The sequence below is a fragment of the Ipomoea nil genome, unplaced genomic scaffold (assembly GCF_001879475.1).
Source record: "Ipomoea nil cultivar Tokyo-kokei standard unplaced genomic scaffold, Asagao_1.1 scaffold2921, whole genome shotgun sequence".
Lineage (NCBI taxonomy): Eukaryota > Viridiplantae > Streptophyta > Magnoliopsida > Solanales > Convolvulaceae > Ipomoea > Ipomoea nil.
The window spans coordinates 1,542,267-1,556,517 of NW_017619349.1; the positions used below are offsets into that span (position 1 = coordinate 1,542,267).

The following is a 14,251-nucleotide window of genomic DNA, read 5'->3' on the forward strand; positions in this document are numbered from 1 at the left end:
TGTATGACTGTAGTGCTGTGTCGTTGCCTATGCCTTGAAACGGTCGTAAACTCACCCACAGAGTTAGAATCTAACTAAACCTTGCCCAACTCTGGTTATAACTTAACTCTAAAAAGTCTAACGGTTTAAACCCATACGTTACGCTTCACAAATATATCCCTCCAAATCTCAATTTACGTAAATACATTTATAAATTTATATATTTTAGAAATTTTACTACTTTGTAAATACAAAAAAAAAAAAAAGAATATATCATAAAAATTATTAAAGAAGATAAATGAATAAATATAATTTTATTTATCATTGTCATGAAATAATAAACATGATAGGTAAAATAGAATAAAAGAGTATTATAAAATGAAAAGTAATGAGTTTTATCATTAGTATAAAAAATTTAATATTTCTTTTAGACATAAATGTTTAATGAAAAAATAGTAGTAAAATTATAAGGGGTTAATGTAATATAAATAAATAATACATTGAATGCAGAAGAAATGTAAAGTCGAAAAGAATTTACATGTGTATAAGAAAATAAGCACCATTGTATAAGTTATTACATTTAAGAGTGTTTTTTAACTATGCTAACAAGTTAAAAGAAATAAAACCCAATAGGGTAGCTCAAGTGGCAAATGAGCTTTTTTTGTGGGGAAGAATTCCTGGATAATTAAGGTTTGATTATCACAAGTGACGATTTTCTTTGGGTCAGCTCCCGTGCCTCTCGAAACGCCCTACTAATGAACGACATGGCTCTCTGGTGAGATTGTCACAAAAAAAAAAAGATGTTTTTTTTTTTTAATTTTATTTACGAAAAAAGTTCACAACTAATATTTGAATGTGCAGAATTGAATTTAATTAGAATTTTGTGGTTACCAAAAAACAATTGTGGAAAGAATTTTTGTTTTTAAGTAGAGTAATGATTGAATCTGAATTTTTTTATATAAAATTTTAGACATATACTTTTTTTTTGTAGTCTTTAGCACACACATATGAATAAGTCATGCTAAATGAAAGAAGGGAAGTATAATTTTTAAAAGTATCTTATACGGAGTAATAAATAAAAATAAGTTTGTAAGTAGGAAATTAAAGAAAAAATGTTGGGTTTGGAAATGGTAGCAGCAGGGCCCGGTTGCAAATGTACTAAACGCATACGGCCTACAATTGTGGTGGCGTAGTGAGCAATTATGGTGTCGGCCTTGGCATTAAATTGTGTTGAATCACCAAATCCCTAATAGTATTTTGTGTGGTGAATTTCCAATGACAAGGACTCCCCACAAAACATTTACGAAGATGTAAATTACAGTAATTCAGCAAACATAGTCAAATATCGGTGTGCATAAGGGATCTACCCACTTTATGTATAATTCTTATAGTAATTCAGTGCTAATCAAATATGGTCAAATATCAATGTGCACTAAGGATTTGCACACTTTAGGTATAATTCCTACACTGTCATTGTTGAGTTTCGAACATTGATTTTTTCCTCCAAATACTACTTACTAAACCAGTGATGTAAACTCATACGAGCTCCTCTACATCTAATCTTGATAGACAGACATGATGTTGAAGTAAATTACAGTGACTCAACAACATTTTAAGTGAGAGAATTACCAGTATTTAGTATCTACAAGGAGTCACTGCATTATGATTGTCAGGTATCAATTTTACGTCTTTATTTATTTACAATTTATTACATGAATACCAATTGAACGGTTGGTATGGACAAATTCCTAATACTATTTTGGTCTAAATGGAGTAAATGGATCGTGGTCCTTTGAAAGTATATGTGACCTTAATCAAGTAATATTTATTTATTGTGTTAATTATAGTTAAATATTTTGAAATTAATAATTTAATAAAGTTTAATTATTATTTTGTTTAATTCGATCTATTAAAGACCCACATAATGCCCATGCCTTATTATTATTATTATTATTATTATTATTTTTTTTTTTTTTTTTTTTTTGACACAATCAAGTATGATGATGTATTTGTTCCAAAAATGGAAATGGCAAGACTACTCCGATAATTTCATACTTTGTTATTGCTTTTACTGGTCCGATTAATATTATCTAAATATTCCAATAATTTTCAATTTAAGAAAAAACACTGAAAATAAATAAATATACTGTAAACTTGTTCTAATTACACAATGTGAATATATAAAAGTAAAGATACAACTATCTCTCATGTTAGTCGTATTGCGAATAGAGTATGTAGCCCATAGCCTTGTTAGGGAAGCATGTTTTATGTATGTGCGACAAGAGTGGTCTTCTATACCTCCTTCTGTTATTGTCAACGATTTGTACTTTGATTTGCATTAAAGAAGTCCTTGACCCTCTTTGGTAAATGGCTATTAGCTGATAACTGTTAACTGATTGGGTTAATTAGAAGGTATAACTAGTTCATAACATTAGCTGATCGTAGAAAGATATTTGGTAAATTAGCTGTTAGCTGATAGTTGTTTGGTATTATTTAAATAATAATAAAAAAACAATAAAGATGCTTGTATAGTAGTATTGCCATTGTGGCATTGTGGCTTTGAAGGATTGAGTGCACAGAAATGGAAGATGCTGATGCTGTGTGCAAAAAGTTTTTCCTTTATAGCTCACTTTCTAAAACGAGGCAACATTATACCAAAAAGAAGACGAAAAAGAGCAAATTAAGACCAAGTTTGGTAATATGTTTTAATGCTATAGCATATGCAAAGCCAAAAAGGAGAGGGACATGCCAACCACACTTCAATGCTACAACCCTCAACCCCCCTCCTTTATGCCCTAATAGTCATGATTGCATCATCCCACAAAGCATGCATGTGGGTTTCATCCCACACCCAATTGGTTTCTAGTCACCATGATGTGAATTCTTTAATTTAATGTGAATCAAGTATCGATTTATAAAGAGTCCTTTAATTGTCTGATTTTTATTTTTCTTACAAAGATAACAAGCATAAAAATTACGATTTGGGGGAGAGGGGAATGGAGGGGGTTGGAGATGGAATTTGTTACATTGATGTAAGGGCTCGTTAAAGAATACTTTTTTTTTTTTATTAGGATATTGTTGCCACACTTGTAGGGGTGTATCCATGGATTGGGGTGGGGGAAGGGGAATGGGGTAGTTGTCTCTGTTAGATTTAAATATAGTCGAGAAAAGGGTCAAATAGACCCCTAAACTTTACCTCAAAGGTCAATTGGCCCTCTAAACTTTACAAAAGTGCAATTAAACCCTCAAACATGTCAAGTTGAGTCAACGAAGCCCAAAAACCGGTAAATGACCTGTTATTACAGGTCATTTCAATTCCGGCAACGAATTTCGACAACCGACGACAAAATCCGGTCACCGGCGACAAAATCCGGCCGTCCAGTCGTCTTCCACTGGATAAGACGACCGGACGGCCGCCTTCTCCATTGGAGAAGAACGACCAGATCTGACCGTCTTCTCCATTGGAGAAGGACGGCCAAATCTGGCCGTCTTCTCCAGTGGAGAAGACCGCCCAGATCTAGTCGCCTTCTCCATTGGAGAAGACCGGAATTCTTCGTCGGTGATCGGATTTTTCCATCGGTGGCCGGAATTCTCCGCCAGTGGCTGGAATCTGACGCTGGAATTGAAATTACCTGTAATAACAGGTCATTTATCAATTTTTGGATTTTATTGACCCAATTTGACATGTTTAAGGGTTTAATTGCACTTTTGTAAAGTTTAGAGGGCTAATTGACCTTTGATGTAAAGTTTAGGGGCCTATTTGACACTTTTCTCAATATAGTCTAACCATACATAGTAGAATCTATGAGAAACCTAATCTTGTAGTAGTGGAAGCCAAAGCAATGTAGATCTCTGGTCATAGTTGATCTTATTGTGTTGCCTCTTGAAGAATAGACCCTGCAAAATAATGTTAGCCATTTTGTTTTACACTTGACTCAAAACCCTTGGTATTATTCCGAGTAGCATGAGTATCATAACTTTAGATGCTATATAATTGATGTCATGTATCTTATCAATACATACTTTTATATAGGCATATTAGTGAAATATAGACTAAACCTGAATATCCAGTCTAACCAATTACTTAATATAATGGACCTAATCCACTTGCACCATATAATTAAAATCCACAATATATAATATATATTATATGAGAAAGTCTTACCGTCCCCCACTTCCACCCCGCTCCTGCCCATTCTTAGCTTGTAGTAAAACTTCTTGAGTGAGAATCAAAATAGTAAAACTTCCTCCTTTTGGAGTAGGATAGTCGGCCAACTTCACTTTAGTGAGACATAAAAATAAACTCTTATGCCCAGGAACACTCGTCATCAGTTGCGAAAACAAAAGACATGGCCAACTAGAATAAATAAATTCTTTGCCACCAGGCTTCAATTTAAATGCAATAGAAAAACTTCAAAGTGTTAGTAATCATCAATCAATGAGCATAGAAAGGCAATACATTATGGAAAGTCACAAGGTTGAAATGCTTTCCATTTGCTTAAAAACCATCCCATCAGTTTTTTTTTTTTTTTTTTTTTTTTTTTTTTTTTTTTTTTTTTTGTCAAAAATCATCAAAAAAAAAATGCTTTAAGATTAATTTGTTTTGGGCAAAAACTTGTGTAAGACTGTCTCACGAATCTTTGTCCGTGAGACAAGTAGGGTCAAGATAAAATGTAATATTTAGCATTACATTTGTTAGTATAAATATTACATTTACATATTAATTCGACGCATCTCACGAATAAAGATAATGAGACAATCCTATCCAAGTGTTACCTTTTATTTTGAACTATTATACACTAATAATTTTTGCTTCATGATGGGGCCAGGAAAACATGGACCCCACATTGGTATGGTCTGTCATTGTCTCCTATTTTATGTACATAATATGTTAGAAATGATCACAGCCATCTCTAAAGCCTAAAAGCCCACTTAGTTATGCGTCCCATCAGATTTATAATGGCATCCTCAATAGTTAAGCGTTCTTTGTGGTTTTTGAGAAATCTTTGCAAATGTAATTAGAAAAGAAAAGATGGTAAGAAAAAACAAAAAACAAATGCTAATTAAAAAAAAAAAAAAACAAAGTAAAACAGGGGCCATTAACACGCCACTGCACACGCCTGCTGGGTGCCATTATGGCCTTCACGCAGCATGCGCGAGATTGACTCAAAAAAGTAGTGGGTCCCATTTTCTGAAAAACCTTCATATTTATGGGACGAACTTGACTTCTCTCTCTCCTCACTATCTCTCTTTCAAGGTGACAATTTTTTCTTAAAAACTGTGAACAACCCCTTAATGGGGTTGCTCTAATTAGCAAAAAAGTCCATTTGTCAATGCTAACAATGGCTCATAACAACAAATATCAGTATTTGATTAATTAACTTTTTTGTAACAACTTATTTTTCCAAAATACAAAATTTAAATTGTTCAAAATAACTTTTTTTGATTAGCTTATTAAGAAAGTCATTTTATATGTAATCAGCTATCAACTAACAACTAATTTACCAAACACCTTTCTACAATCAGCTAATGCTATTAACTAGCTAGTCAAACCCACTAACCCAATCAACTAACAGCTATCATCTAACATATATTTACCAAACATCTCATATACTTTTAAGATATTAGTCTAGTCGATTAAAAGATCACTTAAGACTTGCTTTTAACGACAATGTAATGGTTCAAATTTTCGCACAAAAAAATTAAATTGGTTCAATTTATCTTCTTTGATCATGAATTAAAATGGAATTAATTCAAGATACAGTCTGATACGGTTAATTACCCAATGTATGTGAAGTGTATACTGTATGTATGAATCAAGAGTAGACATGGTAAAATATTAGCTCAAAGACTCTTTTTCATTGTTCTTGTGTGATGTATAGTACATATTCTAGAGATAGTGAGGAAGAAGAGGAACCCCTAAAATGAAAGGTTAATGCCCCTTATATAGGCATAAACATTGACGGGTTTGACTTTGACTTGTTGACCTGAATCGTTTGATCTCGACCCAATTATAATTGAGTATACGGGTTTATAGAGAATTCGAATCGGAATATATTCCCCATCAAGTAAAGTCGGAAATCTGGATTATCCCAAAAATAAAAAACTACAAAATGACATGGATGATTTAGTTTTTCCCCCTTCTCAGTCCATAGCCCAAAATGGCATTCAGCCCATTTACTTTCATTTCAGACTAAAAAAATAGTTAAAATCCCTAAGTTTTGATCACAAATTTTCAAAATTCATTTCCAATTTCATGTTCATAACGTTCCCAGCTTCCACAAATATATAGATACAGAATTGTGTATATGTGTATATAGCCCTCCTTCAACTCTTCCATTCCAAGAGGCCAAAACACGGAATCAAAAGAGCGTTTTTGTGGAATCGCTTCCGAAAACCGAAGAAAAATTCGGATCACGAAAATGGGTCAAAACACAGGGGCCAACAGTAAAGGTAAGAAGGAAGAGGTGAAAAGGGAGCAGGTCGAGGAGGAGGAGGAGGAAGAAGAAGAGCAGGAAGAACAGGACGGCGTGTCCGTACATTCTCCTTGCAAGCCTCCATCTTCATCTCTCCGCAAGGTCTTTCTCTCTTCACATATACGTATTGTTGTGTGTAGACTAGACGTGTATGCATATGCGCGGCGAGAATATGGGTGTTCTAACATGCTTTTATCTGTATTTCTTCTTTGATTACTTTTCCGTTTTGTTTTGGTTTGTGAAATTGTAGGAGCAATCGCAGGTGGAATTGGAGCTGAGGTTGCTGGAAGCTCTTGAAATCTATCCTCCCGCCAAATTAAGAGGCATTTTCTTTTCTTTTCTTGCTGTTTTTACATTCTGTTTCCTTTTAATTACTCTGTCATAATTTGAGTTGAGCTTGTGATTTCTTACAATTTGAGTCTACAGCCTATACCACTGGATTAAAGTCAGCTTGCTTAGAATTCGAAATCATACTCTTTTTTCTATAAAATAATGCCATTTTTTGATGTCAGGACAGTTTTATATAAAATTGAGTTGTGTAGTGTTTATGGGAATCTAGCAGTTTATTATTCATTCTGGGCTATGGGTATTCTTTAACAAATTTTTCTTTAGTTATCAAAAGATCACGCCCGTGGAATTATCTGGCATATTGATTTATTCTTGCATTTAGTTTCTTTCTCCGTGTATTATGTTTTGATAATTTGAAATGGAGTATATGGATGAAAGTGGATTTGTTCGATATGCTTCTCTCTCTCTCTCTCTCTCTCTCTCTCTCTCTCTTGTTCTCTCAGTGTGTGATCTCTAAGGTTTGGCTTGTTTTTGACCTTTAATTGGAGCATGATAGTCTCCAAATTAGGTGTTGGAGTAGAGTTATTGTGAAGCTGAACTTCTACCTTAGATTTGACAAGTACCAAATTATGAGTTTCTGGTGTAATTATATCTTCCATGGAAACCATGAAAATCTAATGGCATTAATGATTCATGACCTTTGTAAATGCTAGAGCTGTGATAGTATTACAAGTGCTATGGGCATGTAAGGCTTCAATCCCTAATGTATCTTGTATATCAAGGTCTTCTAAAGATGCTGCAACAAAAGAATATATTAATCCAATAAGATCATATTGCATTAATTGCATCTTGAATGATTAAAAAAAAAAAAGCTCGAAATAACCTCAATAATGATTATGATGTAGTAAAAAACTAAAAATGTTGCCCTATTTAATGACAAAATAGTCAGGATTCTTGAAATTGTTTGAGGATCCTTTTGTCTATTCTGCCTACAAGTTTCTGAAAGAGTTGCATTTTCTTTCTCCGACTATCTGGGTGTTGAGATACCTAACACTTGATCTTTCTTGCAGGAGTTCATCGTCACTTTGTCCTTTATGGGTTAACAGAATATCTGCGAAGGAGGTTTGCTTGACTATTCTGTGCTCTCTCTTTGTTCTTCCATAGGAAACTTGCACCAAATTCTTTTTTATGCTTTTCATAAGTTATCTGTTAGCTTTGTATTATGCTACTCCTAGAAGAACAAAACCAAATATTTACAACCCTAATACTAATAATAGAATATGATAACACTAATATAACTTCACCTTATCATCTGTGTTCTTATAGATTCAACTTCTTGCAGTTTTAATAAGCACTTCACTGCCGCTGATGTATTGAAGTTGTTGGATCGCTTCTACAACTTGGAAATGCTGGTAGGTCCATTAATACTAGATTTTGTTATATGTTCATGCAACATTGTGTGTAGCCCAGATTGTGGATGTGAAGGCTGCCACTTTAATGTGTCAAATGTATACATACAAAGTGTATGCAATTATGCATTTTGCTCCCCTAACTGTGAGTATTGTGATCTTAACATTGTTTACATTTCCTTTGATATTTAACCTTTGATAAAGCTCACCGAACTAAGAACATTGTGATCCAAATCTTTTTATAAATAACTCAGAATTGAAATTTTGTGGTAAATAATATGTTCTTTTCGTGTGTTAAAATGCATATTTTGAGCTTATTGAAGTAAATTTAACGGGGTTGATCAATGTGTATCCTAAAACAGAACTTGTAAAGCATGCAAATGGCAGGCGGGCATAATATATAAGAAACATTGAGAGCCATATGTATGGACTTGTTGCTATGCTTTAGACTTTGGACTTCACAAATATATGCAATTATTTTAAAGGTCCCGAGATTACTCATTACAATTGCTAGATGTAATGCTTGGAGTCACTGATTTTGACACTAGAAGTTCATAACGAACATTTCTTCCATGCTTGCTTGGTGTTTGTTAATTTCAGAAAGCAGACGATGATGAGGGAGAAATTCTGAATCAAGAGGAAGAATTTAGCTTGCCTCAAAGCTATTTCTCCAAGGAAGAATCTTAAATGTGTATGACAAAGCTAGGATCAAGTTTGTCTTTTTGTTTCCTTGATCGTTATCTTCAGACTACCTTTTGTAGATTGTGATAACTTGGCAGGGAAACTGAATTTTGTCTTCAATATCCTAAATAAACACTTCCAGATCTTAGAATATTGTCTTCTAAGTTATTGCTTGTAGATTTGTAATCACTATATATGCATAAATAGCCAGACACAGTCTAGTTTATTAGTTGAATGTCTTGAAACACAAGGTATAATTATATAAACTCTTAAATACTAAAGATTAAATTATCCATTATTCACAAATAATAAGACTAAAATACCCACACAGAATTACTGTTAGTAGGAATTAATCCTTGAAAAAAAGTGTAACTATGTCGGTTTATGTGCAATTGGATCACTGATATGATCCCACATTGGCTCCATAATTTATTAGCTTTTATGGTGGAGTTAGGGTCTTGACTTGAGTACCGTATAATTTGGTACTCTTGTTGAGAGGCCGGAGTGCGGTGGGATTGTGGGAAAGGGCTATCTAGAAGAGGGCTACCCGGTGCTTGATAAGGTTGGTATTCTTGTTGAGAGGCCGGAGTGCGGTGGGATTGTGGGAAAGGGGTGCTTGATAAGGTTCAAAGGAAACTGAGAAGAGTTCGGAGTGAAGCTGTCCACTCATCCGGTGCCAGCCTAGCTGAGGGGGGCGACTTAGAAAAGGGCTAACTAGTGCTTGATAAGGTCCGGAGTGAAGCCATCTAAAAGGGAAGAGGGAGCGTGAGCCGTCTAGAGTAAGCCGCCGTGGGCGTCGACTTCTCAAGGGGTGGGGCAATGATACAATCCCACATCGCCTCTACAGTTCACTCATATGCTAGCTTTTGTGATGGAGTTAGGATCTTGACTTGAGTACTGTATCAATCGCTGAACTTCAAAAGTGTGCAATTGAATCATCAAACAAGTAAACTATGTGCAATTGAGACATTTTTTTAAATTTTCTCAGTAGAATCTAATCATATTGTTTACATGGTATGAACTAAGAGCTGTCCTTGCCACTACTAGAATAACAGAAAAAGCCAGTTATGTTACTTATCTCAACTCAAGGCTTGGTCAATTGTGGCCAGAATAACCAATGAGTTGTAATACTTATTCCAAGCTCCATCATTTGAGACAAGATTTAAAAGCAAATAGCATTTTCCAACAACAAATTACACTAAAGTACTCTGTACTCAGTAATTAATTTCTGAGCTCCAGATTTACAACTCCATAAGCACAACACAAATTCCAGAAAAAGCTCCCCTTGGTCTGCCCTCTCACAATAATATATATTATGTAATGCTATAATGTTTGTTCACTAGAATATCAAGGCCATGAATCAAGAACTATCATCTGCATCATAATTAATTCTTCAATTATTTCCTAGTTCTCTGTTTAAGTAATCAACAAACATCCTCTTTGCACTAGAAGCATCTGAAGGAGGAGGTCTTCCACTCAAGCTAGTCTGCCCAGCCAGCTTAATGAAAGTTCGCCGCAGCCTACGCAACTCTGGCAAGCCAACAGATCTTGAAATATCAATACTCGGTAAATCTGGCCCAAGAGATACACCATTGAGAGGGCCCCCAAGCGCATTAGATTGTGCTTCAACGATGGCATTGATTACTTCTTGAGTAGCTTTGTCCATCTCGTACAGAGAATTAGCCTCCGAAGTGCGTGCAGTTTGTGTTGCGATTGTTGGCTGTAAGATTTTAACATCCCTGGTTTTAGAGTCGACTCTTTTGGTCAAGTATGAAACAGCATCTAAAATAGCCTGAGATGATTTATCAATCGCATCTCTTGCTGGCCATAATTCAAACAGCGGAGAATCCCATCTGTTTTTGCTATCTGGCCTCTCGAACCTTCTAAACAAATCTTCAAAAATTCTATCATCATATGCAGGCTCGCCTTTCTCCTTCCGTTCTTCGTTCCATGTTCGGCACATGTTCTCTTCTGTATCACAGTAGACAACACAGTATCTCGTCCCTGCTGCGCGGGCCAAACACCATAACTCATATCTGTAACCCTTTATGCTATTTAAGGAATCCACGATAATTATACTATCTTTTGACAAAGATCTATCGACTTCAGACCTTAAGACACCCCGTAGGTTCTTTTCTGCAGTCATGTCAGCATAGCTTTGGTTACGGCTAAGATGAAAGGAGGCTTCATCAATAATTCTGAGTGATGGCTTGGCCTCTGTGTCACTAAGAGCGTTAGCCAAGCAGGCTGCAGCAGTTGATTTCCCACTGCATGGTTGACCACATATAACAACTAATGCCATGCACGAAAGCTGAAATACACTCTTTTAAGTCTATTCTTATCTGCTCGAAGATAGAAATATACATTAGTTAGAGTAGAGATTATTCATGAGGTGATCAACTAATTAAGAACACACACTCTACCCGGTTAAAAGATTACTTCCATAGTCACTGTATTTCTTACATAATACAGCCAGTTTCTCGACCCATTCCAATAGGAGTAGTCAGACTTACATGCTCAATTGCTTAAACTGGATCCTTTTTAATTTTTCACCAATATTAAGCTACATTAAAGTTCTCGATTTTGATATTTAGATAGTAAAAATTGCAACATGAAAATACCTTAGATCACCATTCACCAAGCAAAAGAATAATACAGACAAATCAAAAGGCTCCATTTAAGTATGCAAGAATCATATCAGAAAGGAATTGTGATTTTGACCTCTAGGCCATTTTATGCATTTGGTATGCCCATTTCACAGCTTTTTTTTCTTTTCTTTGGTACTACATGGAATGAATATTTGTTCCCTAGCAAGGAAGAATAACAAATTCACACTATATATCATTGAATTATTTTAACATATTTAATCAAAGAATATCAGTTCCTCTCCAGAATTGGTTTCTTGCCATTCCACCTTACCAAGCATACCTAGGATCATTATTTTTCTTAAAAAGAAAATAATCCCAACACCATTATTTACTTTAAGCATCCCAACAGAAATAATGTCAGATAATCAGTACAGATTGTAGAACTCCCTTAACCCTCCTATACTCCAATTTTCTTTTCCATTTTATTTTTAACGTGGCAGCTCTATACAATTGCTACCTTTCTCCCTCTTTAGTCTTTACCCGTTAGTTTGTGAATCCAAAACTTTCATCGAACAGTTGGTGGGCACAAAACAACTGCAGATTATACAATATCCCAAATACATGGGCACAAGAAAACTGGATTCCTTACCTGAGAGTAACAGAACGCGGCTGATGCTGCTTCACAATAACGCAGCCAAACCGGGAAGCGAGGCGGAAACGAGAGAGGGAAATTAGAGAAAAAGCTGATTCTAGTTCTGAAACGCAATTTGGGCTCTCGGACTCTCACCATACTTAACGATGGGCCAGGCTATGGACTTTGGAGGCCTAATTGTTGAGTAAAGGCAATATATATCATGGACTAGAGTCCACGTAGCATTATGAATCCTGGAACGAAATAATGTACCGAACTCATATTTGTAAGGTATAAAATTTCATAACACAACATAAAACATCACAACACAAGACATATATACATATGTTATATATTTACTTATTTTTCAAATCTGATTTAGGTACATAATTTGTGTTCATAAGCGCAAAATTTCACAACACAACACAAATTCATAACACAAAACACAATTACTAATTTGTTTCAGGTATATAATTCATACTCTTAAAGTAATTAACACACCAAAAATACGCGCTCTGTTAAACTGTAACGACTGCCCTTTCTTTACTTAAAGAAACGACGCCGTTTTTGGACCATGGTCCACGATATAATTGCTGCATTATGAATCCTGGAACGAAATAATAATGTACATAATTCATATTTGTAAGGTATAAAATTTCATAACACAAGACATATACACATGTTTTATATTTACTTATTTTTCAAATCTGATTTAGATACATAATTTATGTTCATAGACACAAAATTTCACAACACAAGACAACAATTCATAACACAAGTACATAATTCATACTCTTAAGGTATAGAATTTCATAACACAATGCACCAAAACTCACAATATAAGTCACATACACATACATTAGGGTCCGCAATACACTGTGAACCCTGGTCCATGGTATAAGGATTGTTGAGTAAATAAACTACATTTACTAATATGGAATATTGAAAATTTTTATTATTAATTTTCATATTACTCTTTGTAGTGCAACAGATAGGGATAGATATAGTTATCTCTATGACACAAAGGTATAGTACTCTTTGTAGTTGGAGATGATAAGTCCTGTGATGATCCTACCACTTATGAAGATGGGAAATCAGATACCGATTCTAGATGTTGAAAATAATCCATGAAATTTGAAATGGAATCTATGTATTGAAACCATGCTTGGACTTTAGTAGATCATCAAGTATAATATCTTTTGGGTGTAAATAAATCTTCCAAAAGAAAAATAGGTTCAGATGGTAAAGTAGAGACTTTTAAGGTAAGACTGGTAGCAAAAGGTTATCGTTAAAGGTAAGGTATTGACTAGAGTGAACATTTTATTTTAACTTTATTTTTCTTGAATAATCAAACACGGGTAAATGACTTCCGGAAGTCATTTTTCGAGTTTCTAAGCAGATCCTTAATACATTTACGGGGCATTTGGTTGGAAGGAGAGAATTACATGAAAAAGAATTGCAATTCCATGGGAGATGAATTACTGGGAATAAAGTGAGAATTTAAATTTCAGTGTTTCGTTTACATGAATAAAATTACTTGGAATTTCAATTCCAATGTTTGGTATACATGGAAATTAAAAGAGAATAAGTAGTATAAAGTCCAAAAATACCCATTGTTGTTGTCAGACATCAATTTTAGGTTAAAAAATGGGAGGGTAATTTTGTTTCATCATTATCTTTTTTCTTCCCAAGATCCATGGAATTAAAATCCAAAGGGGGGACATGGGATTTTAATTCCATGAATATGAGGGAATTGCAATTCCTTCCAACCAAACTAAGAAATTTAGTGGCTTCTAGAATTAGATGGGAATTAAGTGGAAATGAAATTTAAATTCCCTCCAACCAAACGCCTTGTTAGTTCATCATTAGTGGGAATGTGAAGAACCAAATTTGTACACTACTACCTTTAAATTTAATGTTTACTAAATTAATATTTAACTAAAGAAGCAAATTTGGAACAAAATCAATAGTTAATGGACCATTTATGGTCAAATTGAAAGTCGGTGATGAAAAATTGATAAAAATCAATAGTCAGTTGACTAAGTCGAGGATAAAAAAATGATAAATGTCAATAGTCAAGGGATCAATTTTGGAATTAACTAATAATAATAATAATAATAATAATAATAATAATAATAATTTTTATTAGTGAATTATATTCATAATTCATTATTTATTACATTAAGAACCAATATTTAT

The 14,251-nt window shown here is 34.2% G+C and overlaps 2 protein-coding genes across 2 annotated transcripts; one reads left to right on the plus strand and one right to left on the minus strand.

Moving 5' to 3' along the window:
• The first annotated feature begins 6,150 nt into the window (after positions 1-6,150).
• Positions 6,151-9,062, plus strand: LOC109160760. The gene is made up of 5 exons (XM_019308998.1): positions 6,151-6,557; positions 6,706-6,778; positions 7,814-7,865; positions 8,086-8,155; positions 8,753-9,062. The coding sequence occupies exons 1-5, from the start codon at positions 6,402-6,404 to the stop codon at positions 8,837-8,839; spliced, it is 438 nt and encodes a 145-aa protein (XP_019164543.1). The 5' UTR covers positions 6,151-6,401; the 3' UTR covers positions 8,840-9,062.
• An 870-nt stretch (positions 9,063-9,932) lies between these two features.
• On the minus strand, positions 9,933-12,211 carry LOC109161031 (protein KTI12 homolog). Its single transcript, XM_019309333.1, has 2 exons — positions 12,071-12,211; positions 9,933-11,175 (listed from the first exon to the last, which is right to left on the minus strand). Exon 2 carries the CDS (start codon positions 11,133-11,135, stop codon positions 10,227-10,229), a length of 909 nt encoding a protein of 302 aa, XP_019164878.1. The 5' UTR covers positions 11,136-11,175; positions 12,071-12,211; the 3' UTR covers positions 9,933-10,226.
• Between the last annotated feature and the right edge of the window lie 2,040 nt (positions 12,212-14,251).

Coding starts and splice junctions, on each gene's coding strand:
- LOC109160760 (XM_019308998.1), top strand. CDS start 6,402: ATGGGTCAAAACACAGGGGCCAACAGTAAAGGTAAGAAGGAAGAGGTG. Junction 6,779..7,813: donor TCCTCCCGCCAAATTAAGAG/GCATTTTCTTTT, acceptor TCTTTCTTGCAG/GAGTTCATCGTCACTTTGTC. Junction 8,156..8,752: donor TCTACAACTTGGAAATGCTG/GTAGGTCCATTA, acceptor TGTTAATTTCAG/AAAGCAGACGATGATGAGGG.
- LOC109161031 (XM_019309333.1), bottom strand. CDS start 11,135: ATGGCATTAGTTGTTATATGTGGTCAACCATGCAGTGGGAAATCAACT.